The 26,622-nt window shown below is 47.0% G+C and overlaps 1 protein-coding gene across 1 annotated transcript in view; it reads left to right on the top strand.

Annotated features, from left to right (window-relative positions):
* The window catches only part of Crot (Carnitine O-octanoyltransferase), a 75,138-nt gene that overhangs the window by 33,426 nt on the left and 15,090 nt on the right, over nucleotides 1-26,622 (top strand). Inside the window, exons 5-11 of the mRNA XM_077699264.1 lie at nucleotides 912-1,036; nucleotides 2,596-2,813; nucleotides 13,190-13,303; nucleotides 13,927-14,028; nucleotides 21,296-21,376; nucleotides 22,846-22,956; nucleotides 24,261-24,391. Of these exons, the coding sequence (XP_077555390.1) occupies nucleotides 912-1,036; nucleotides 2,596-2,813; nucleotides 13,190-13,303; nucleotides 13,927-14,028; nucleotides 21,296-21,376; nucleotides 22,846-22,956; nucleotides 24,261-24,391 (882 nt within the window). The remainder of the gene's footprint in view (nucleotides 1-911; nucleotides 1,037-2,595; nucleotides 2,814-13,189; nucleotides 13,304-13,926; nucleotides 14,029-21,295; nucleotides 21,377-22,845; nucleotides 22,957-24,260; nucleotides 24,392-26,622) is intronic.

Genomic DNA, 26,622 nt, shown 5'->3' with positions numbered 1-26,622 from the left:
CATTTGCAGTGAACAAAGCAGATGCTCCATAAATTTTGTTTTCATAAGCGCCTGCACTACTTCGTTATGTCTTCTTGTATGCCTTGTATGATTCAAATACGCCTTGTGTGCTTGTGAAAATAATGGTGATGCCAAGTGATGAGGAGCATGAGTGGGTTAGGAAGGAGTGAAAGGAGCGTTATCATTAGGGAGATCAGCTTGATTGCCACTTGAATTCCTTAGACGGGTCACAGATAAATCGAATGAGGTTGATAGCTGGCACATTTCTGCCAGAATTCGGAAAGCCTAGTTTCCTAACGGTACCAACTAATGCCGAAGCAACTGAATATTTATTACTCCCCCAACCTTTGTTGCTTTTGCTTTTTTTCCTTTTGAATACCGCCCATGCATCTTTGCTGATAGACAGGCAGTTGAAAAATAAATCCACAAAACGCAATTATTTTTCCACATGAGGTGAAGGCAGTTATTGCAATGGTTCTGCCACTTTCAAGTGGCTTTTTGAGTTCGGTATAGGGAGTTACCCTTTTTCGGCATGGCTGTAAACATGGTGGTTGGTAAATGATGTGCTCACTGCGAAGATGTGATGAAGTGTTATGTGTGCCCGTGAAGTTTAATAGGGGTTTGGTTTAGATCTAACTGAGCAAACCCACAGTCCTGCAGTAACAGTAGTTGAGAGAAGTACCCATTCACGAAGTTTTGAATTGCATTATTCAAGCGATCATTATTCAAACCGAATTAAAAGCTCAAAATAAGTAACTAGGGTTAGGACACGGCCCGTGTAACACATTAACGTTCACTACTCCTGCATTTCCTTTTTGTAAAAAATGATGCTGACCACAGAATTATTTTTATGTTGATCGGACATTTGGGAATTGCCTCCCCATCATGCTTGTCCCTCTTACTCCCTACAGAGAGAGGCTAAAGCCGCAATCATTCCGCAAAATTCCATGGACCATGCACCAATTCCGGAGGTTCTTCAACACCACGAGGGTTCCGCAAGAAGGAAAAGACGTGATTGTCAATAAATTTCTCACCGGTGAGCAGCTGCCGCTCTTTTAGCACTGATCTGTTGCTCTAGTGCGAGAGCACCTTCCCCTGTGGCTTTTTGAATTATATTCAGCCAACTGGTGCAGCTTGGCAGATTCCTCTGTTTTTCCTTGTGGTCGTTCTCTTCGCAGTTTGCTGGCAACAGCAGAAGCCCAGCCTGAGGATCTTTTGGATTGCTGTAATTTATTTTTACTCTTAGAAATGTTACTTCGAAAATGATACGAAGATTGTATGATGCACATAGCAGGGAACACACAGGGATATGAGGGGAAAGGTACCAGCTCATTCTGAGCCTGAAACAGAATGCATGCACTAAGTGGAGAAACAAGCAAGCTGACTTCTTCATCAATGTCAGAGGAGTGATTAGTGTGAGAAGTATCTTTTTACTGCCACACTGTGTAAGAGGGCAAAACTGCTTAGGGATGCCAATTTAAACATCTAAGGGAATGTGATGATCTAGACCAGAAACATTGCTTCAGGCAGTCAATACAATGATCTGTGAAATGCATTCGTGCATTTTTTTAGTACTTTTGGCCAGAGCAGAAGCCCTGCGTTATTCTTTTCATTAAATTCACCTGCTTATCGGTTCCGTTTCTACCAGAGCAGAAACCCTGCGTTCTTCTTTTCTTAAAATTTACACGCTTATTGGTTTCGTTTTTGGCTCTGGCCATCACTTGAAGAAGGCCATAATTACTGCAAGCTGGTGCCAAACATATTTTATACCACAGTGGAATTTTTTACAAGACAGCCAAATTTTTTTATTTGTGAAGCAATGTGGGCAGAGTGGGAATACCTGCCTTTATCCTATTTGCACTTGTACACAACTTGTGTGCACTGAACTGCTACAGAAGAACAGTACCTATGCACATATGGATGTTGGTCCGTAATGGATACAAATTTCACAAGAACATGTCAAATTGCAATTCTGGACATTTATTTTGGACCTTCCTGGTGGTTGCTGTCTGTAGTGACACAATTTTAAATACATGGACTGATGGTGAACTGGTGTTTACAGCACTTATTATATGCAGATATCTTGCCGTCCTATAGAACTAGCAACATTGCGAACTGCGGTACAGTGGTGAGGTCAATCGGCAGAGCATGGGAATGTTGTTGCAAGCACTAATGGGATGTGTACACACAAGATATTGGGGGTAAAAAGAGTACGATTGCAGTGCAAGAACTGAGACTCCTCGTTTTCAGAAGTCCCGAATTACCGCAAAGAGGCGCCGGTTATGTTGTGAGGTATTGTGGGGAATGCTTGTTTTTAGACATGTAATTCAGTGTACCGCCATGTCTGCTTATCGACTGATCATTGTTGAGGTGTAGTACGTTTGATAGTGTGAAACTTCACATCCTGAGTAATGAGCCATACCAAGAACAAAGCACCATGAATACGAACCGAATGCAATCAAAGTGTAATCTTTATAGAATTTCCTCTTTGACGTGCTGTTTTAATCTCGTTTTCATCACCGCTGCGGCTTTGGTAAAACTGGGAGAAAAGCAGCAGTGACGAAAATCGCAAAACGGCCTGCCTTTGTTGTGCAGAAGCGGAGGAGAGCTATGCGGGAGAGTCTCCCACCAACCTCGTGGTGCTGCAGAGCGGGCGCGTGTTCACGTTTGACCTGCTCAATGGCCGGCAAGAGCCCCTGACCTCTGCAGAGATTGCGACACAACTGGACCGCATCGAAGACGTGTGCGCGCAGATGGGTCCAGGTGCTGGCGTCGGTGCCCTCACGGCTGGTGACAGGGACAGCTGGGCACAGGTGGGTTCCCATTGTCAAGGTGATAAGCTGAAACGACAGTCATCGACTTGTTGCCTGCTGGTTTAGCCTGCTTAGAACGTAATCTTCTCAGCATCTAGCTTTGCAGGTCATCGCTTCTGAACCCTGCATGTGCTCTGCATGTGCTCCCCCGAACAATGTAAATGCAGTTTGTAAGAAAGAAACCAGGCACTTTCACTGTTCTAACTTGCCAATTTAAAGCTTGTTGCGAGAGTTTGGGCAACAATGCCAACAATGTTGGCGAGTGTTTGCTGCTTGTCAAGTTCTTATCTATAGCCGGTATTCAATGGCGCGGAATGCATGCAGGCAACCAAGTGTGCGCCGCCATATCTGTGGCCAAGCATCTGTTGCTAGGCGATGTTGTGCGCACGGCCCGCAGATCAGGCACCCCTCTTCTCCTCCATGCAGCTGTGTGAGTGCGCCCACGGCCGGGCTAGAGCAGCGGCGTGCGCGTTGTTGGCGGAACTTCACGTCCAAACGGGGCTGCATTGTTCTCGCCGCCGCTGCCGCCGCCGCCGCTGCTGCGAAGGCCGTATCAACACAGCGCGCACCGCCACTCTAGCCCGGCCGTGGTGCGCCGTCACTCGTTACGTCGGGCTCCGCGGTATGGCGGTACTTGTCCATGCTAAGCACGACTGTGAAACAAATGACTGTTTCACGTTACAAGCTCTACCTCACCAAATGCACAGTATTCCGTCGAGTTCAATGTGAGTGCGATTAATAACATCTCTGTTGACGCCACCGTTTAGAATCGGGTTGGAACGGAGCAGATGACGCACGCCGGTGTTTTTTTTTTTTTTTTTTTTTTTTTTTTTTTTTTTTTTTTTCCGGCGTGTGGGCGCAGTGGCCCAATCCGCGCCGTGTCCTTGGCGCATTGGCCATGTCTGTGGCCGTTTCCAGTGTTGCCATGCGAAGAAATTGACCGCTAAACTTTTCAACGAATAGCGCCTATACTAAGGGTTTACTTTGTGCTGGAGAATGTCCCAACCTTTTCAGAAGGCTCTCCTTAGCTGCCAGATCAGATTCTGCAATCCTGTCGCACTGTTATGCCGCACGCAGCGTGGTTTTGTGACAGGTTCCTTCTGGAAAAAGAGGTCCCCACTTGCCTTTAACCTTTCGATGTGGGTGAACTAGCTTTTACATTTTGGGGTCTCTTTAAACCTTGTGTTTTCGTCTCCAGTCACATGGCGATTGTTGAATCTCCCTGGCGGGAACCGGCACACCTCCCGGGCAGCAGGGGAAGAGGAAGAGGAGGTGGCACGCGGGGAGACGCGCGAGGCGAACGAGGGAGCAGAAGAAGAGAATAAAGCAGTGTTCGTTGAGATTCCATGCACTAAGACGCGGATGTCGTTCTCTCTTCACGTAACATAATTTCTGGTGCCGAAACCCGGGAGAAGACCGACATCCGTCTGCGCTGACCATGGAGAAGTTGCGCCGTCGTCGGGGTGTTTTTCGCGGTGCCGCTACACGTCTTTTGGCTTCGGCCAACGAGCTCCTACAAGATACCGATTCGGATGCCTCAGACTTACAAGCAGCCATCGAAGACCTCGAGGAAAAGGACGCCGTCTTGAGCGAGCTGGACGCGAAGATGGATGAACTTCTTGATGATCAAGAGTACGAAGACGAGACAGCAAGTGCGCTAGAGTACCACGACAAAATTCGCCACGCGATCACCAAGCTTCGGTTCATGCTGAAGACCAAGAGTGTCACCCCTACAGACGTCGGCCAGCCAGGAGTGTTCCCACCGAGCGACCAATCACGTGGCACTTCTGCTGGCATTAACGGCGAACTCAACCAGGAAGCCGCGGCTCACGTCAGCTTCCGCTCTTCTACTCAGAGGGTTGCCTTGCCGAAGCTTCAGATTCCCATCTTCTCCGGCGTGCTTCGTGAGTGGCAAGGTTTTTGGGAGCACTTCCAGGCGACTATTCACACCAATCCGGAACTGCCTAATATAGAAAAATTTAAGTATTTGAAGACGTACCTGAGCGGGGACGCCAAGAGGGCAGTTGAGTGGATACGCCTGACCGAAAGCAATTACGAGGTCGCGATCAAGGTGCTGACAGATCGTTTTGGCCGAACGGACGTTCTCGTGGATGACCACATTGATAGCCTCCTCGCCATTGCCCCCATCGAAAGCTCGGCACAGGTCTCGCGGCTTCGTGACCTATATGAACAGATCCTGTTTAGGACAAGTTGCTTAGAGAGCCTGGGAGTTCCTGCATCGGAGTACGCAGTAATCCTCCATCGCGTCCTCATGCGCGCACTACCTGAGGATCTGGCAGTGCTATACAGGCAACGCATGAAGGAGGCTGCAGCCGATGACTCCACCACCCCAAGGCCACGAGGCGACGAGGTCAAACGAGTACTGCGGTTCCTGCAGATTCAGGTGGAGAGCAGGGAGGAAAGCAAGGTGACGCAGAAAAGAGCCACTTCGAACGCGACATCGGTGGAGCGGCAAGCGCGCGATAACGTCTTTCCTGAGCTTCCGTCCGCCCTGGCTTTGGCTACCGGCTCATCGCTCTCAGGGCCGCGAGCATGCCCACTCTGCGAAGCGCCAGATCACGCAACCGAGGATTGCCAAGCTAAGCTGCCGGGAGAAGAGAAGCGACGAAGACTTGGAAGGAAGCGTTGTTGCTTCAGATGCGGCAAGCCAGGACACTTCGCACGCAGCTGCCGCCTTCCCACGTGGCTTTGGTGTCGCCATTGTGCGCGACGCCACTTGTCGGTTCTCTGCGACGTGTGGACGCGGCCCAACTCAGGGGACCCCGTACCACCAGCACCTTTTGGGAGCATGAATCGGCAAATGGCGACTCTACAAGAAGAGCCGGTCACGACTGCTTCTGCTAGTGGCAATTTCACGTCGTCTGTCTTGCTACAAACCGCGACGGTATGGGCATGTAGCAATGCTGGCCGTGTCCTGGTCCGCCTTCTTTTTGACACCGGCAGCCAGCGAACGTTTGTGTGCAGCGACTTGGCGAACAAGCTAGAGCTTCCATCCACCGGCGTTGAAGACCTTACGGTATTCACGTTCGGCGACTGTCAGCGTTCGCGTCGGTACAGCTGCCGGAAAGTGAGCGTCACGCTGACTGGTCGTCTCGAGTCGAAAGAAGTGACCCTCGACACTCTGGAGGTTCCGGAGGTATGCACTGTAAGAAGTTCGCCCATGGAACCTGCTCTAGTTTCCATACTCCGTAACCGAAACTTGGTCATCGCGGATGAGCCTCAAGATGGGAAGGATCAGAGTCCTACTATTAGCGTCTTAGTGGGCTCTGACAATTACTGGAAGCTGGTCACAGGACGTATCAAACGTTTAGGGGACAACATGTGTGCTGTGGAGACAGTTTTTGGTTGGGTCGTCCAGGGAACATACTCTGCGCATCGACTGCCTGGGCGAGGGGCCCCTCAAGGCCGTGCTGACCGTCCTGGGCGGCTGGCCCGTGGTCGAGGGCGCCTCGTGGGACGCTTCCCGCTTCCACTGGCTCGACGCCCTCATCCAGTACCGCGACTTCGGCTACAGCCACGACATCCTGCTCAACCTGTCCGTCATCCCGGACTTCCACAACAACACGCGCTACATCATCGACCTGGACCAGACGTCGCTGGAGCTGCCCGACCACACGTACCTGATCCGTGGACTCAACGACACGGCCGTCGAGGCCGACCTGCGCCTCATGGTCGAGGCCACCCACTTGCTCGGGGCGCCGGACAAGGAGACTGCTCGCACGGAGATCATGGACGCCCTGCATTTCGAAATCATGCTCGCCAACTATTCGACACCGCGCGAGGAGCGCCGCAACATCAGCAAGCTGTACAACAAGATGCCCCTCAGCGAACTCAAGAAACTGGAGCCGAAGATCGACTGGGATCGGTACTTCAACTCGCTGCTGACGGGCGAGGTGGCGTCGAACGAGCCGGTCAACGTGGTATTGCCGGAGTTCGTTCAGCGCTTCGAGTACCTCCTGGAGACCACGAACGAGATGAATCGGTCAGCGAGCTATGGAGGCGATTGAGAAAAGAGTACTTGCTGCTTCTTCGCTCTGCTCATGATGCTCTACCAGCTGTTCCCTCCCGGCTCCGAGTTGGCGACGTTGTCATCGTGCAGGACGACAATGTGCCCGCTCTTATGTGGAAAATCGGGCGCATCATCGAGGCATTGCCGGGAAGAGACGGAACAAGCAGGTATTTCCGACTGCGGCTTCCAGGCGGACAGGAGATCCGGCGTGCGGTCCAGCGGCTTTACCTGTTGGAAGCCGATGCACCCAGCGCGGGGGCGGGAATATGTTGAATCTCCCTGGCGGGAACCGGCACACCTCCCGGGCAGCAGGGGAAGAGGAAGAGGAGGTGGCACGCGGGGAGACGCGCGAGGCGAACGAGGGAGCAGAAGAAGAGAATAAAGCAGTGTTCGTTGAGATTCCATGCACTAAGACGCGGATGTCGTTCTCTCTTCACGTAACAGCGATGATTATTTATCTTTGTGGCCAATTTTGCACCATAAAAAACAATGCAGGGTTTTCACACGTCCGGGAGAACCTTAAAAACCCTTGAATTTCAAAGTGTCGTTTTCAAGGCCTTGAAAGTCCTCGAATTTTTTAGCAGTCCTTGAAAACCCTTGATTTTTATGGGGAGTATCAGTGGATCTGTCTTTTCACAAGAATTGAAAGTGGTTGTCATGGATTTTAAGCTTTAAAGGCCAACTGCACTCAAATTTTTCTTTGTCCAAATTTGTTCATGCTCTAAAAATTAATATGGCAAAGTTCGGAGCTCGATACCCACGTAGCACATTAACTGCAAGCGTTAAATCAGCCCCATAGCAGACGACGTTTGCACCTTGCAGAGAGTTGCTGAAACAGGTTCCCGTGCACCATTGACAGAGAAGAGGTAGCCATCCCGTCTCATGGGGGGGAGTAGGGAATTTCTCTGCTACATTACCACGGCGTACTGCCTTTGGTGCGTAGATGCATCAATGACCTACCTGGTATTTTCCTAAACCATTGTATAAAAAGCAAGGACGGGTTTGGGTTTTGGATGGCACGGGATAAGTGATCATGGCTGCATGGAAGCATCATGGTTTCAGTGAGCGGCCATGAAGGAAAGGAAGCGCAGGGTTGTTTGCCCAATGTCTTTTAAGTCGACTAATCGAAGTTAGTGCCAGACGCCTGCGCGACAGTACACGAAAGAACGCCTTACACCTTGCTATACCACGAAAGCATGCGCATTGAAGTATTAAGTCCATGAAAACGAACAATCGTACGGTTTTAAAAAGAGCTTTGTTTTAGGGTATGGACATTTTTATGTTGTAGCTGAAGCATGATATGCCGTATTTACAATCGCGCTGAGAAGAAACATATCACCATGTTAGGATAAAGATCACAGATCATGCCCCGCGAGCGTGCCTAACGACAGTGCAGGCACAGAAACTGCAGAAAAATTAAAAAGCAGTAAGTCAGGATGGAATATTGACGTGTAATATTGGAAACGGAATAAAGCAAGACCTTTTAAAGAATCCTTCGCTTAATATCTTACATTCTAGCACTCATTATTTCTTTTATTTTAGATGGCAAAGTCTGCACCTTTCCAGAACTTTAACAGCATAGTTAAAATTTTTCTACGTGTGGGTATGAACATTTGAGTGACTTGATCCTCTTTCACTAGATGGACAAAGCTCAGGCTTTGTCGTTGTAACAAATATATATGCACAAAGATTGGCCGCCACCTTCGCAAACTGTAATAATGTGAATGAAACAGCCTATCTACTGAACGGCAACTGGCTCTTTTATCATATCGTGCAATTTAGCGTTTAATTGTGCCCAATGTGTGATTTAGTTTCCATGAAAAGAGAATGTGATATTAAAAGCAGGTATACAATGAACATGTTCCAAGCATCACAAGTATACCGGGTGCGCGAGGTATTTGAGAGCGCTATTCCTTATCGCCATAAACACCAGCAGGCTCATCATATGTATCTACGCGTACGGCTTCTTGTTCGTCGATTCCTTATCATTCATACTGCGCAGTTTGTTCAAATATAAAAGTGTACAAGTTGACGCAGCAAATGAAATGCCTTGCAGTCCTTGTCGCTGGCACCCCATAGCGACTTGGAAATTGCCACCTTTGTTAAAGTGGCGAAGTCTTTCATTTACAAAATGCGAACAAAGCTGATGTGTTGTGGCGGTGAAGTGGCATCTGTGGAGAAAAGGAAAAGAACCGTCAGCGGTCAGACATCATCAAACCCCTTAATTTCCCCGGCAGTGGTGTTATCCGTTTTCCGCAATGATGGTGACGTCATGTGGCCACACTTTTTTGCAGGGCTTTGCGTTAATGCTGCCGGTTACATAGATGTGCTTTCCATCGTTGTAGATCTGTGGATAGAGAGTGTTTCAAAAGGAAGATCATATGTCTTTCAGCAAGATTCGGCTCCTGCCCACACCGCCTGCGTCACCCAAGAGTGGCTGGCTGACAACTTCTGTGAGCCCGTCACCCCAAACTTGTGGCCTCCTAGTTCTCCACATTTAAATCCACTCGACTACTACATGTCTGGGGCGTCGTTGAGAGAGAGGCCACCAAAGAGCAGCATAATACAAAAGACTCGCTGAAGACCGCCATTTGTCGCTCAATGGCCAACATATCTAAAGAGCACCTGATCCGTGCATGCAGCCATTTGCGAAGCCGAATCGAATCGCTTATTGCTGCCGATGGCGGATTGATTGAGTAGTTACGGAAATAAACCATAAGAGAAGTACTTCGCAAAGTTTGGTGAAAATATGTCTGAGTTTGCTGGAGATATTCTGTGGTGCCTGAAGCCAACGTTCTGTTCTCAAATACCTCGCGCACCCGGTATATATCAGCAAACAGTAGTAGATTGGTAACTTTTTTAGTGTTTAATTTTAACGCATTGTATGGAGCGTTTACTAGGAGGAGTTAGGCGGCCTTAGCCAGATGGCGCTAGCGCCGCAGTTGCCACTACTGGCCTTTTCCGGTTTCGGTTTATCTGTAGACTGCTGTGGTACGGTCGACGTGTGTCGTTAGCAAAACGGGTTAGGCACGCAGAAAAGTCATAATTTAATCTAATTCAAAGTCACATGTATTAAATTCTACAATCCTACGTAGGGCTATAACATACTGCATGCATGATTATTGCAGGCAATCCATTAAACCAGGATGCCTTGCGCCATATATACCCAATCATCATCATCATTAAGCCTGGAGTAAATGAAAGTGGCTTCACCAAGTCTAACAAGCATTGTAAGTAAAAATAAAATGTAACGATAACCAAAAATTGTCATGTCAGTATGTTGCTAAACCAATTGTGTTGTGCACAATTTAAATGCAAACTTTGAAAAGGCACACGTCAAGCCTTATGTGTCAGCTCGGGGCTTGTGCTAACAAAGCTTGATCACCAGACTTTAGCGTTTTGGAACCTAACTGTACGCGCGTATTATTAGTACTTTGCGAGTTGTGCACAAGCACGCTTCACATTAATTGCCCTGCATATGCGATTGTTTTCCTTCCACTGCATGCACCATATGGCAGTTTCACCTTAGGTGTTTATATATATACATATAGCCACAAGCTAGCACACACCGAACAGGCAACAGCTGATAACGTGGAACAGCTTGCTTTTTCATCGCACGTCGAAACAAGATGATGTCAAGGAGTAACATATAACTTCTGCACCCACTTAGGGTTATTTTGTTTTACAGCCCTTCATTTTCATAAAATCATATGTTACAGCTAACCACTTTGGTGCAGGGTGGGAAGGAAAGCGTTCAAAACAAGCTTTGTGCTGTTATTACTGCATGCATAATTGTGCCATTTTACATGATGTTACAGCCCTTAGGCTTTGGGATGCTCCAAGAGAGTACGTAGAAATTGGAAAAATTATGCCTCCGAACAGCTTAACTCTTGTTGGATGAAATGCATGAAGAGGAAACTAGGCGATGGACGCCAATGAAAACAGCGTGCAAGCAACCTTTACGAACGATTTTTTGTAAAAAATAATTTCTGAAGGTTGGCGCGCACCGCCTTAATTAAACGCGAAGTCCCCATTTATAGCAGCACTCGAAAAAAAGACTCATATTTGCCGAAAAAGTCTAGGCGCACGGGCACCAGCAAAGGCCGCGACGAGAACCGCGTTCTAAGGCCAGCCGTGGCCAATGACGTCACATCGGCCAACACGGCCACACCCAGGGCGCAGCGCTGCAAACGGTCTATAGGTTTAGCAGCTGAAATACGGATTCAGTCTGATCCTGCAATTATATTCTGAATGTGCGGCAAGGTGAAAGTTACTGATCAGAGATTGACATAGCTTTTCGCATGTAAGACATAATAAGCTCAGCTTCTGGTTTGCCGCCACTCGTGCGAGGTTTGTTCCTCAGCAAAAGCAAGATGATAATTATGGCGTAGGCTAACAAAGCTCCTCTGATATTTCAAGAATATAAAGCTTTGATCATTAGGTCACTATTTTTAACCGTCAACGCCAATATGTTTTACCCCTGCGCCAGACGAATGAAGACATGACTGCTGCATGGGGTGCTGCGTCTCGGTTCATAGAAAACGACGTTGCGCTTTTCCTGGTAGATAACTTCACTGCCCAGAGCAAAATATTGGTGGAAGTTCTTCCGTGAAAACAAAAATGTAAAATGCAGTGCCTCCCACGCGCATTCGGAGACTACTGTGAGTGGCCGGAGGCACTGGCGTGCCCACTTCCATTCCATCACCGATGTCATGTCCGGCCGCCGATAATGGCAGCCTTCTTCTTCTTCTTCTTCTTCTTCTTTTTTTTTTTCAGTTTCGGTTTCAAAATTGCCTGTGTTTAAAAGCTGTTTGGTCAGCACGCGTCCCTATTTCGAACTTGGTGTTTTACATTTACCGCTACTATTAAACTAGTATATTCAGGTTGTTTGAGTGCAGTTGGCCTTCAATCAAGTTTCAGTGTATTGCACAAAGTTACGACACATTTAGGATTTTTGCTAAGCTAGAGGCAATACTGGGAGCAGGAATTTGTCAATCCAATCTGCCATGATACAATCCAATGAAATCTGTCTTCCGTTCGACATCTTGCGTTTTTCTTTCATCGTATCATGTGGACATGCCTGTGGACATACCTGTAGATGCCAACTTGTTTCTTGTTAGCTGCGCCTGATTTGCTCCTTCTGCATTTGCTTTTGTGGAAAATGGTGGATGTGGATATAATTGAAGTTCGTCATGCTCAGGAAGTGCTCCTGTCAGTAGTCCTGACTGAGCAAAGAGTGCCAGACCTAGCGAGCGTGAATCGTGCAAAATGCGGACCTTGCGGGAAAATGTCTGACATTTCGTCAAAAGGACAGTCGGCACTGAAAAGCCATCAACAGACTGTGGAGCACTATGGCAATATGAAACAGCAGGGGGTAGCTCCTTTAAAAGTACCTCTGCTCTACAGAAGTGCCTGACCTGTCCATGCAGTCCCAGCATAGTCATCACATGCAAGGGGCATGAGTTGGTGACAGGTGCAGAGATTTCGTGGACATTAAAAGTGCTAACGTCTTGCTCCCCCTACAGTTTTCCATCTCGCACAAGTTACCTCTTCAATAAAATGTTCCCAAGTAGCGAAGTCATTGTTTGTGGAAAAAAAATGTGCTTGTGTGGCATGCTGCAAACTTGGGCCATTTTTTCTTTTATTTCTTTGACCCACTCAACGGCAGATAGAGAAATGCAATTTGAGTCGTCCTGTTCGATGAATCCTTTAATTATGACTTACACTAAAGCAAATAAATGCTCCAAAATCTGGAATCTCAGAAAAGGGGCAGCTTGGAAAAACAAGGCAGTCAAAAAGATGTATTCCTGAAAAGGAGATTGAGAACATGAGCGCAGTAGTTGCCAATTTAATATCTTCAGCTGACACCTTTGCTGGCAAAGCTGGAGATACAGGCGGCATGGCGTACGTTGTGAAATCTAACAGCCTGAGAAAAAGAGCAAAAACAAAGAAAGGAGAACTTCTAAACACCAACCAAGAAATAAAAAAATAAAGCTGCGGGAGCTTTCAACAACTCGATAACATTTGTTTGAGTATTGTGCGCTAATGTTCCTAGGTATTGTGCAACAAACAACTTTTAGATTGTGCCGAAAAAGTTAGGTGGGGTCTTTAAAAATGTATTTTCCGGTGCTTGAAAATCCTTGAATATTTGCCTTTGAAGCCTGTAAGAACCCTGCAATGACAACTGATGATAGCGGGTTGATTGCAAGGCCTGAAACTTCCCATGAACAACACGTGCCGTCTGTGAAAGGAGGCAAAAAGAATAAGGCAAACAAGGCTCATGGTTTCTTTTCTAAGCAGTAATGGTCCTTTAACAAAATTGTTTGTACGTTTTTGGGTGTTGCAGAACCGCAGGTTGCTGCAAGAACTTCATCCCGATAATGTGCGCTCCCTCGCCTTGGTTGAGGATGCTATGTTTGTGCTCGTCATGGATGACGCTTCACCCTGCAATCGGCAAGAGGTAAGAGCTGCCATCTCTCATTTTCCTAAATTTCGTGTCATATTTGGTCAGCAGAAATCTTTTACGGGGATTCGAGGGGAAATATTTGAAGCTGATTGTAACGTATCACTGCATGACGCATCCATTTGCCATTAATCCTAGTTTGTACTTTTCAGGTAATCTGCCTCCCCAATGAACATTGAATTATTGAAAGCAGTGCACAACCCATCGTTAAACTTTTATGAGGGTGCACATATGTAGACAATCTTATCTCGGGTTTTGAAAAATACAATGCACTTGCCGTTACTGAAATGGAACAAATGCCTTGCTGCTTCCGAAGCAACAATAACAACCAAATAGCTGAAACTCCGTCTGCTGTTAGAAAATTAAATATGTGATGTTTTAGACACAAGTTCTACGAGTTGTTGTGAAGTCCAGTAGGCAAAAGTAATTCATCAGTTCAATTCAAATAATGCCGCCACAAGGGGATATTGCCAACCAGCATGTACAGTTTGCTTGGTACTTGAAAAAAAAAAAAAAATGCTGACTTGTATGGTTGTGCTATGCCAAAATTGAACACCTTTTTCCTTTTTCTTTGCCACGCATAAGCAGTTTTGTATCTCCTGTTCTGTCCCTCCATGCAGGTGCTCATCGAGTCCCTAAAAGGTGACTGCACAAACCGGTGGATAGACAAGTCGTACTCGTTCATCGTATTTAAAAACCTCACCCTGGGCTCATCCGCTGATGTGAGTGGGTCTGGCAGAAAGGCCTCTCTTCTTCCCTCTGGCCACGGCATGTTTTACACTTTGTTGTAAGGGTGGCAAAAGCAGCCAAAATGCTCAGTGACACAACCCCAAAATTCCTTGAGTATTCATGGTGACGGTGAGCAGCGACACCGCGGACCCCGAGCTCCCAACATAAGCCGTGTCCAACCGTGGCGACGTGTTTAAAGGTGAAGGGTAGAAGCCGTAAACGGTGGCCGTCGGAGCCTTGGTCAAGCTCCGGCCGATGGGCTCCCTGTCTGTCTACCAGGCAGGGAGCTCCGGGACCTCTTTGACTACCAGGGTAAGGTCAAAGGAGAAAGTACCCCCGTCTCCCTGCTTTTTTCTATGCCATATGGATAATTCAAAACCCCCCCCCAAATGTGATCGGCCCCCGAAAAGGGGCCGCACCGAAGTTTCTTTTCCATCCCTACCAACCATCAACACTCCCTAAACCTGACAACTATCCCAGGTTTTTGGTCCTTGAATCAGTAGATAAATCGAAACCCGTCTCCTCCCAGTCTGTATTCCTTGTCTCCAAGTTCCTTGAAGGAATCATTGGCAAATCTTTCGAGGCAAAAAAACTACGAACAGGCGAAGTACTAGTTGAAGTAAAAACTCAGCAGCAGTCCGCAATCCTCCTGAAACAAACCCGCATGGCAGATCTGGAGATCAAGGTCACACCCCACCGCAGCCTCAACAGCTCTCAGGGTGTGATCTCTGAGGCAGATCTCATTTCTGAAACCGATGCCGACCTTTTGGAAGGCTTAAGGGATCAGGGCCTCACGGCTGTAAAGCGCATATTCATACACCGCGATGACAAACAAATAGCCACTAAACACATTATCCTGACCTTCGATAGATCCATCCTTCCAGAATCTATAAATGCCGGGTATATACATTGCAATGTCCGCCCGTACATCCCGAACCCACGGCGCTGTTTCAAGTGCCAACGGTTCGGGCATGGCACAAACTCTTGCCGTGGCCGACTTACCTGCGCTAAGTGCGGTCAGCATGACCATCCCTCAGAAAATTGTGAATCCGAAACCTTCAACTGTGCCAACTGCCAGGGATCCCATGCAGCGTACTCGCGAAAATGTGAAAAGTTTAAGCAGGAGAAACAGATAATTAATGTCAAGGTAACAGAGAACATCACCTTCTCAGAGGCGCGGAAGAGGTTCGCCTCTTTCCCCCTGGGGAGGTACGCCGACGCAGCTCGCCGGGGGGCGGAGCGGCGTCTTGTTTCGGCGGGGACCCAGTACCGCGAGTCGGACTTGGTCCCGCCCCCGCCTCCCCCTGGGTTGCCTCTGGCAGCCCAACCTGCCACCGCACCGCCTGCTAAGTCAGCAGCGGCTGTGGTGGCATCCACGTCCGTTGGGGATGCTGCTGCACCCTCTGTTTCCTCCTCTCCACCGGCCCGAAGCACATGTGAGGGCCCGGAGGAGATGGAGCTGGAGGAAACCGCAGCAGTTCCCACCTCCGCCGCACCGCCTGTGCCACCCGGGGCGCTCCTGACGCCCTCGGCGGTCGCGGCCAAAACGAAGGGCACCGCAAAGGGTGCCAGGTCCGGGGGGTCCGGTACGCCGGGTACCCCTTCCAAATCAGATGATGACTTGGATGTGGGACCCTTCCTGTCTGCTTCGCAGCGGAAGGAACGGGTCCCCCCATCTAAACCTCCAGAGGAGGTAAAGAAACCCCGTCCAAGAGTCCAAGCCCCGAAAGACCCTACATAAATAATCACACTCCAGTAGCTCTAATACATAATAATGGGAAGAGAAAATATCGTTCAGTGGAACTGCAGAGGCCTTCTAAATAATCTTGACGACGTCTATGAGATTCTGCATGCTAATCAGCCAAGTGTAATGTGTGTTCAGGAAACACACCTGAATTCCAAGAACACAAATTTCTTGAATAGTTACCTGGTATACAGAAAGGACAGGGTTGGCTGCACACACTCTTCTGGCGGTGTGGCCATAATCGCCCGCAAATCCTTAGCATGCCACCCTGTCACCTTGAACACTATCCTGGAGGCTGTGGCAATTCGAACGATAATATTTAATAGGTTGATAACGGTATGCTCCATATACATTCCTCCTGATGTTTCACTTTTAAGCTCTGACTTCGAGGCGCTGGTTGACCAGCTGCCCGAACCATACATCCTGACAGGCGACCTTAATGCTCACAACACTCTTTGGGGCTCTTCTCGCACGGATGCCCGAGGTCGCCTCATAGAGAAATTCTTTACATCTTCAGGAGCATGCCTTTTCAACAGTAAACAGCCTACATACCATAACATAGGACACAACACATACTCATGTCTTGACTTGGCGATTGGCTCCGCAGTTCTCTTTCCTCTTCTCGAGTGGGGTGTGGGAACTGACCCATATGGCAGTGACCACTTCCCCACCTCACTTACATACATAGGTAAAGGCCCATGCACTCCATCTTCCCATAATAGGTTCAATGAAGCACAAGCTAACTGGAATACATTTACAGAGACATCCAAACTACACCACACATACATAGGACACCTACACGTTGAAGAAGCTACCCAACTCCTCACGGCGCACATCCTCGACGCCGCCGAAAAGTCCATTCCCCACGTCTCTGGTGCCCCGCGCAACCAGCGGAGGCCGTGGTGGAATGAGGACTGTAGGCGGGCGCGAGAGGCCCAGAACAAGGCGTGGGGTATCCTTCGTCGGTACCCCACGTCGGGAAGCCTCCTCTTGTTCAAACGGGCCAAGGCGTTAGGAAAACGTGTGCGCCGTGAGGCAAAACGAGAGAGTTGGCGTACATTCATAACATCAATAAACTCCTACACAGACACAAGGAAAGTATGGACACGAATACGTAAACTCAAGGGACAACAAACACACAGCCTGCCCCTGGTCAGTACAACAGGGGACACTCTGGAAGACCAGGCTGACACACTCGCACAGCACTTTCAACACGTGTCCAGTTCAGCACACTACACGAACACTTTCCTGAAACATAAAGCCTCTTGTGAAAAGAAGTCCCTACACGACAACAACAAATCACAGACTTCGTACAACTCCCTGTTTTCACTACATGAGCTGAGGGCTGCTCTAAGCACGTGTAAACCCTCAGCTCCAGGCCCAGACAACATCACCTACACAATGATACAACACCTGCACGCAGACACTCTTCTAACACTCTTAGACCTATATAACAAGATTTGGCTTTCGGGGCACATTCCAAACTCTTGGAAGGAGGCTATAGTTGTAGCTTTCCTGAAGGAGGGAAAGGACCCGTCGTCCCCCTCAAGCTACCGTCCTATAGCCCTGACGAGCTGCCTGTGCAAGCTCTTCGAGAAGATGGTAAATCGCAGGCTCGTGTACTTCCTCGAGTACAACGGTCTTCTCGAGAGCTGCCAGGCAGGGTTTAGGGTGGGGCGATCGACGAACGATCAGCTGGTAGCTCTTGACTCGTACATCAAGGATGCCTTCGCGCATAAGCAGTATTGTTTAACTGTCTTCTTCGACCTTGAAAAGGCATACCACACCGCTTGGCGTTATGGGATCCTTAGGGACCTCAAGTCATTCGGTGTATCGGGTAACATGTTAAACACTCTTGTTAGTTACTTGTCAGACAGAACGTTTCGAGTAAGAGTTGGTTGTGCACTCTCAAACGTTTACGTGCAAGAAAATGGCGTGCCACAGGGTGGCGTGTTGAGCTGCACTCTCTTCATAGTAAAAATGAACTCTCTTGGTAAGGCACTGCCACCTACAATCTCTTATTTCATGTATGTAGATGACGTGCAGATATCCTATAAATCATGCAATATGTCAATCTGCGAACGTCAAGTCCAGCTTGGTGTAAAGAAACTTGCCGGCTGGGCAGACAAGAATGGTTTTAAATTAAATCCTGTAAAAAGCTCCTGCGTTGTGTTCTCCAGGAAGCGCGGGGTCCATATGGACCCAGACATTACTCTTAATGGCGTGTCGCTTCCTGTGAACAAGGAGCACAAGTTCTTAGGTGTTGTGTTTGACCAGAAACTCACATTCATTCCACACATCAAGGAACTTAAACATAAATGTCTTAAAACAATGAATATACTTAAGGTTCTCTCCCATCAATCTTATGGTTCCGACAAAGAACTCCTACTACGGCTCTATACTGCTTTGGTTGGGTCTCGTTTAGACTATGGCAGTGTGGTATATGGGTCGGCGACTAAAACAGCGTTGCGAATGCTTGACCCAGTGCTACACTTGGGGCTTCGTCTCGCCTCGGGTGCTTTTCGCACTAGCCCTGTCGAGAGTCTGTATGTCGAGTGTGATAAGTGGAGCCTTGAGAACCAACGAACGTACATGGACTTGCTATATGCTTTTAAAATTTCATCACTGAATAATCATCCTTTTTATCCTGTCTTTAACGATACATCAACATCTCTGCTCTTTGCAAATCGCCCATCCGTTCCTCTGCCCTTTTCACTTAGAGTGAGAGAGCGAGCCTCGGATCTCAGTGCTTCGTTTTTAGATGTGTACAGGTTATCCTTTTCTAACAGTTTACCGCCTTGGCAAGTTCGCCCTGTGTCGTGCGACCTTTCTTTTATGAGACTTGACAAAAATCGTGTACCACGAGCTGCAATACTGCAGCACTTTCTGTCTTTGCAGTTTAAATACACATGTGCAGAATTTTATAGTGACGCTTCTAAAACCTCCAGTATGGTGTCGTGCGCTGCTCATGGTCCTAATTTCAATGCAGCCAGAACCATGAGCATGCACACATCAATTTTTTCAGCAGAAGCGTATGGAATTTTACTGATTGTACGACACATCCTTGAAAATCACATTCCCAATTCCATCATATATACAGATTCTTTGAGTGTTGTTCGTGCACTGTCATCGCATACACCCCCCAGAAACCACATAGTAAATCTTGTATTCTGCACTATCATGTCCGTGTATGCACAAAAGCATGAGCTGGTCCTCTGCTGGGTCCCAGGACACGCAGGGATCTCTGGGAACGAGTTGGCAGACGAGAGGGCCGGTGCGGCTGCACTCAGGAACACTGTGGACATTACAACGGTACCCTACACAGACCTCAAGCCACACATAAGACAACACCGGCGCAGAACATGGCAAACACACTGGGACGAACAGACAGGCAACAAACTACATGTAATAAAGCCACACTTGGGACGGTACACAACTGACTCACACAACAGACACACGGAAGTCGCCTTGGGTAGGCTGCGGATAGGGCACACCCATGCGACGCACTCGTATCTGCTGACGGGATCATCTAGACCCCAGTGCAGCAGGTGCGGAGAGGCCCTATCCGTAGTGCACATACTAATCACATGCAAGGCACTTCACACAACACGACACAAACACTTCAGAGAACTCTACAGACAACATATTCCCCTACATCCGTCGTTTTTTCTAGGTGACGATGCCATTGTTTCCGTGAAACGTGTGTTTGAGTTTTTGTCAGAAGTCAAGTTTTTAAACCTCATTTCCTATCACGCATCATGAAATCTGGCCCTATACACCAGTCATGCTCATTGTCGTTTTGTGATTTTACTTTTGTTTTTGCTGATTTTACTTAGTGTTTAAGGTATCACCTCTCATATATGACTATTGTTTTGGCGCTCTTTGCCCCAGTTGGCCTTGCGCCATAAACGTCAAACCATCATCATCATCACAACCCCAAAATTCTTGTTCTGGTAACATTATACTCAGTAGGTTTAAATACCTGATTTGCTCTCTAGAAATACACTTTAATTATTGAGAAATTACAGAGGACTTTAAACTTAAAGATATAACAACGACAAAGTTTCTTGCCCTTCTGACAGGCCTGGGCCTTGGCTAGGAGGTACTAAGAGAATGCTATCATAATTCCTACAACATCTGTGTTGTGACCGTTAGACCCGTGATAGTCATGTTCTTTGTAACTGAGCGCTTATTATAACTGAAGACGTTATCAACTGTATCTTTCTATAAAAAAATTGGCCACGTATCTGCTCCTTTCGTTGCAAATGCCGTCAAAAGACGATAGTCTTTATCGGCTTTTGCGAAGTAAATGCCTCCCTTCGCTTTCCCGCTCACCTCTCATGTTGTTCCTCTTGCGTCGCGCTCCTCCCAAGGTAAAGACGCCAAAGGTTTGCTTAAATCATTTTAAATTTCCTGCGTTCCACTGCTCCAAACCGGGTGTCTCGATGCGAACGCTTCCGTACGGCGAAGACGCGCGTTAATCGAGGCGCCCTACTTCAGCGTTTATAGAACCGCGTTTCCCTACTCCACGTGCATTGCAAGCAGAACGTGGAACCTACCTAGTGGAACCTTGCGTAACTGTTGCCGGTTGATTTCTTAAAATGGCCCCAGAAGCTATAGTGGCGCGGGCGACAGCAGGCGACGGCGGAGTGAATTCTTTTTCTGCAGTTGATGAAGATTTAATTTCGCAAATTCAAGCATGTTTGATTTTTTTATAAAGGAACACTGCAAATATCACTTCTGTATTGATTTGTTGTCTCATATTTGCGTAATGTCTTGTTCTTCTTCAACAATGTTGACAAGTATGAACATTCCACCGGACATAGATGGGTAGATTTAGCTGTGACTATATAAGACTATTGCACAGGCATTGTTTTGCTTTGGCCGGGTGGCTGAATCGGGTCACAGACAGACAGACAGACATACAGACATACAGACAGACCAAAATTTCTGGGTTTAAGTAGCCCAAGAAAGACTATCGTCTTTAAAATGTGTAGGTGTGTGGGCATGCGTCTGTCCTTACATTCCATCTTCCGACCAATTAATTCGATAGTGGAATTAACGCCAAAAGTTTTTGTTTGACCTAGCATCGTTGTCGCACTCAGTACATAGGCTCTAGGGTTTGAACAGAAACTATAGAGGCATTAAATTTCTGCGAGCAAACTGATGAAATATTTTCACATCTGTTGGTCACGGATGAAGCCGCACTTACTTCACCAGAACGTGGAAACTGTTACTAAGGGAACAAGTTCTTCTTTCTTCTGAAAGTGACATCCAGATTATGGAAAGAACCGAGTGGGCAGTGATATTCCCGATGCTTTTGTCAAATCCATTGGCACAAATCGTCATCAGTTGTCCTGATGCGTGTAAGTATTATGCCTGTTGTATTCATTAATTTGTGCTTGCGTAGCCATGGGATGCAATTCTTCGCTGTATCTGAATGGTGTTTTGAGCTGTGTGCGGTAGTTTAATTATCCTGTTTTTTTTTGTTTCGTTTTCTTGCCCTGCATTCACAGCACACACCCTTTGATGGCATGGTCCCAGTGTCGACAGCTCACTTTGTCCACTTGACATATCTTGCAACAAAAGACAACCCGGTAAGTCTGTACGGTTGCAGGCACAATAATACCCCCAACTGAAACATTGGTTGATTTTAAACAATCTGATTCTACAACCACACGTTTATGAGAAAATGATGTGAATGGTTTTTGCGGGATGTTCACCCTCCAAGTTTCCCCCCCACCCCCGCATATTCTAAGCTCGGTGTTTCGGTAAGGTGACTGCCTGCTACATCATAGTTACAGTTCGAGCCTTCCGCCTACAGCGCCTACTCCTACCTGCCAAGGAAGATTGCTAATGTTGAGAGCAATCGGTGTTAGTACTACACTTACCCGCACAATGAAAAAGGTTGCCAGTAAATAGATCTTTTCGAGTTTTTTGCCCCCTTAGTGTGTGCATTGCGCACAACCTTGCGCGCACCACAGCACTCAGCTTCATGACCGTCTGCGCTAACGTCATACTGTTTCCAGTAAAGGAACTTGCACATATACAGCGACCATGATGCTGAAGGGAAGAGTTCGCACAAGAAACGTGTCAGTGTCAGAACTGCAAAGTTTACTTTGTCAGGAGTGTTCAACTGTTAATTCTACTGAGAATGAAGTGGTGTGAGTGTACTACACCCAAAAGTGCTGTGTCTGTGAAGTTATCTTTGTGAAGTCCTCATGAGCGTGTTTAAAGTCTAGCGTTGCCCCACTGTGCCAAAGTGATCAGGTAAACTGGTGATGCACGAAAGCTGTAGGAGAGGGTTTCACAAGATAGCACCTGTTAATTAATGCGGCCTTTTTTGGCACGTGGCCAGTGAAATGACAGCTGCGATGGTGTTAAGCTTCCTCGCATCACTGTCACATTTTGAAAAGATTTTCCGATTGCCACTTGACACTGAAAAAGATATTGCATATTCCATGTGGTGTGGAGATTTTGCTTACATGAAAGTGATGTTTGAACAAATAAAGGAAAGTAGAAATTGAAGCAGTTAGTTCAAGGGGCAAACACATTTTTATTTGCTGCCTACTACTATGTTGCAACATGCACTTAGCGACGGTCGTTCCTTTTTTTTTTCTTTTTTTTTTCTATGAGAATTTTTTGTGTGATGCTGAGGTGGTACTGTAGTCGAACTTCAGAGGTGCTTTTTTTGTTTCCCCCCTGTAAAAAAAGTTTTAAACCACGCTGCAATGTTTTCACTGATAGGGTCTGTAACACGAAAATGCCGAAGTGAAAGAAAAAAACGCTTCTGTGGCCAGAAGCGAACCTGGGTCCCTTGCGTTACGAAGCTGGCGTCTATACGATTGCTTCATTTCGAGAAGGCCGAAGTGATCTGGAAAACTGAGGCGGCAACAAAAGAATTCATCACGAGAAAGCTTCATATTCAGCCATCGTCGTCGTTTGTTGGAGGAGTGCATGATTTCTTATTTTTTTTTCCAGACAGTATACCATATGCTTTGGTTGCTTGTGAATCGATTGCGTTGAAAAATAACTACCCACTTTATTTTTTTAAAACCACTTTCAGGACGATGGTTACGTCAGCGAAACCTTGCCCATGCCTGAAGAGCTCCGTTTTCATCTCTCCGAACACCTTCTCTCGGAGATTGAACGTGCAAAGGCGGAGTACAACACCTTGGTGAGGCCAGTGGCACAATGTTGAGAGCGCTGTCGCCTTGTACAAATTTACGAGAAATTTCTTTTTTTTTTGGTTAACTCACTGTTCAGCAATGCAATCTTGGATTCTGACTGCATGTTTTGCGGCCAAAAACCCTTTCTTTCCTACTTCCCCCTGCTCCTCTTGCATTCGTGTCCGTGCTGCCACTTGGTTCAGTTGCGCGCTATTTTTGCCATCTCACAATGGCACTTAGCCGTTTGCCTTGTCAAAACCGCTTTTGCTTTTGCTGAAAGCTTAAAAATCCTTGCTGCAAGATGTACATGGCGATGATGCAATCATGCTTTGCTGGCAGCAGTGCCAATACAGAACACTAAGTCAGAAAAGCCCCAAAGTAGTGAAGTGCTGCTCTCTTGTGTAAAGAAAGTAAAACTCGGAGAGACGAAAGTTGAATTATTGCCCGAGAGATATGGCACCAGACTGATCGATAGAAAGGCGCATATGGTTGTTGGCTACCCTGGCCCCCCCCCTCTTCCCCCCTTCCCCTAGCGGACTACAACAGCCAAGAACTACTCCCCTTGCACGATTCTAACGCGCCCCCGATTGTAACACCCAGTAGAATTCAACACCCGAATATCACAAAAATAACGTGGCACTTATTCGACCATGCACACGGAATAATGTCACCAACAGACGCCTCAGAATGGTACGAAACATTTCAATTGAACATGAATCGGGACACGCTATGGGGTGGCTGAATCCGTAAAGCTTAGCACTTAAAAATGTGGTCCCTTTATTTTCGCCAATCGCGATCACACGAGGATGCCTTATGCACGGGACACTGCCTGGATACCTTCTGTGTCCGCCAAGATGATTACTTTGCGTTTAAATGAAGCCTTTAACATTCATTGAGCTGCTTTCATTTCGGTTTTGTGTTTTGCATCTATTCTAATGCGCAGTTATTTTTGAACACATATTTTCATAAAAAAAAGGTCCACTTGAGAATCGCGCTAATAGTACGGTAAACAGCAGGGCCTGGAAGTTGAAAAAAGTGGCGTTTGCTTGCACTTAGCTGAGCGAAAACCTGCGTTTTGTTATTCAGTTGAAATTTTTCCACTTTTAGTGCAGTGTGACCCATGGTTCTCATTAGGAGAAATTTGAAAGAGTTTGCAAGGCATAAAAGTAAATGTACTGTGTTGTAGGACCACTCCTCACTTTGGTGGATCATCCTTCCCTCCTTCCTCCCGCGGAATATTTTGAATTGTTTTTCTTGCGTCTTGTATTTGACGTGCGCTGTTTCACTTTCTTCTTTTTTTGTGCACTTGCAGTGTGACAATCTGAGCGTTGTGTGTGATGTGTTCACTGGATATGGCAAGGGCTTCATGAAGCCGGTGCGGATCCACCCGGAAGCCTACCTCCAGCTGGCTATACAGATGGGCTACTACATGTTGCACGGAAAGTAAGGAAATTCACGTGGCGCAGGTTTTTTTCCCCATTGTTGCTTGTCATTTGACGAGCGGTGTTGCCTCTCTTTTGTGTGCCTTTCTCAAAATGGCCAATGGCCTTTTCGAGCCGACAACCATTGAGTAAAGAACTCAGTTATGTGTTTTTATGTTAGTTGTGCCTTTCAGTGCTGATGAATTTGAGAGAATACACGCTTATTCCTGATTAGGCAGCTTGCTGGTCGGATACTCAAGGAGTAATCATAGGGACACTGAAGTGATTTGTAAACATTGCGGGATTACTAGTGCAAATTGTAGTCCGGAGTCCACAGGCCATGTTTCGAGCACTCTGAGTGTGTTTACGCGAATTTATTTAGTAGAAAAATCAATTAGAAAATGCTGTCCTCCTCTGTGCATCCTCGCCCATTTTCTGTGGCGTTTTCATGTGACATCAGGAGGAAATGACTTGGCGTGACTGCGCTACTGCATGGCTCGCGGACCTTCCGACAGTGTCAGTCGGCCCAGCGTTTATACCGCCGGCCGCTGCCGGGTCGTCGCAATTCGTTCGCTCAGTTGAAACTAAGCCATGACATGTTTGTGAATGGAAGAATGTGCGTTTCTTTAGTTTGTTAGTTTGTACACTGTGTCTAGCTCCAAGTCAAATTCGCTTCACACAAGCGCTGCACAAGCGCACGCTTCGCTTACTGGTACGCCAGTAAGAAAATATAAGGCCACTTGAAGGCGAGAGAAGAGCCAGCGAAGTCAAAATAGGTACTAAGGAAATAAAATCAACTGAAAATTTTACCGTACAGAGCAAAACTAAGGAGCAGGAAGCACTTTTTTGCGTTGGGTGAACAAGCACAACGGTCAGCAGCACGACCACACGTCTGCAAACGCTTTTCCGTCAAAGAAATCCAATTCCTAGACATGAGATATTGTGGAAATTCGGGGGACGCTTACTGCAGGAGCGCTAAACAACAAATAGTGACATAAAGTACTTGAAATGGTAAAACTAAATAAAAGTGTGAACTGGTTATACATTATATACCTCATATTTCCGTCGCCGGCAGAGCTTGCCCGTGGCTGAGTGGTCTGGATGGAGCACTAGGCATGTTATTTTGCAAGTTGCAAGTTCGAATCACCGAGGATACATTTTTTTTTGCAAGTTGATTTTGTCGTTTTCGGCCAATTTTTTTCTCTACTGAGTTCACCATTTTTGAGCCGTAACGTTCACTGCTCCACAAACGAGTTTGCAGAACGCGTGCAAATTGAAACTGACGCGTTAGCGAGTTTTCGTTGGTATGCTGCTGCCAGACTGCTTGCGGGCAGTGGGCACAGGCCAGAATCAGCAGACCCTTGACCTGGTGCGAACACGCTTTTTATGATACAGGCATGAGTGAGGCAAGCTCCAAATATTGGGGAAAAGCGCATGGCATTTGAGCGTCTGCGGTGACGCGGAGGGCGTTCATCCACTGTGTAGGCCTCGGCTAGTGATTGCTACGATTCCAAGCCGTCTTGGGAGGCTTATCTTAAGCATTTTACAGCTGACAACATGGCAGAAGTGCGGTGACGATTATTGAGATATCGAGAATGCCCATCCAACGATAATGTCGGTTGTCAAGCATGTTGTTTTACAGAACCGAAACCGAGACTTGTTTGAATGCTAATCTTCGACATCGTCCAATCACGATGCATCTCCTCCCGACGTCACTGTGTTTAGCTGGTGCGGTCGCTGCAGACCGCGTATGATAGTTTTTCTTCTTTCAGGCTTTATAAAATAATTACCGACTTATCATCTGGATAAACGATTAAAAGTGTGTTAATTTGAGCCCGTCTACGCAGTGCAAGCAAAAGCGGGAGCTTGACAAATTCACTTCAGTGTCCAAGGGAATAGACGCTTATTCCTGATTAGGCAGCTTGCTGGTCAGATGCTCAAGGAGTACTTAAATGCTTTATGCAAATATTGTTTTTGATACCAGTCTTTAACTAACCTTTGAGGGTAAAATTTTTTTGCCAAATGCGACCTCCAGCATTGATTTTTTTTATTGCTGATTTAAATTCATTGGACGAATCTATTCCGAGAAAAAATTGTTGTAATTTTTCAGGGGGACCATAAAGTGACAAAAAATTGTAAAGTGACCATAAAGTGACCATAAGAAGTGACAAAAAAAAAAAAAAAAAACTAGAGTAACAAGTCGGCACCTTTTGAGTGAACTGAAGCCAGGCGGCCATCAGTTTCGCGAGCATA

The sequence above is a fragment of the Haemaphysalis longicornis genome, unplaced genomic scaffold, assembly GCF_048455015.1.
Source record: "Haemaphysalis longicornis isolate Haplotype H1 unplaced genomic scaffold, Haemaphysalis longicornis Haplotype H1 scaffold_2, whole genome shotgun sequence".
Classification (NCBI taxonomy): Eukaryota; Metazoa; Arthropoda; class Arachnida; order Ixodida; family Ixodidae; genus Haemaphysalis; species Haemaphysalis longicornis.
The sequence above is the reverse complement of the archived record's forward strand: the minus strand, read 5'-3'. Positions and strand labels throughout refer to the sequence as shown.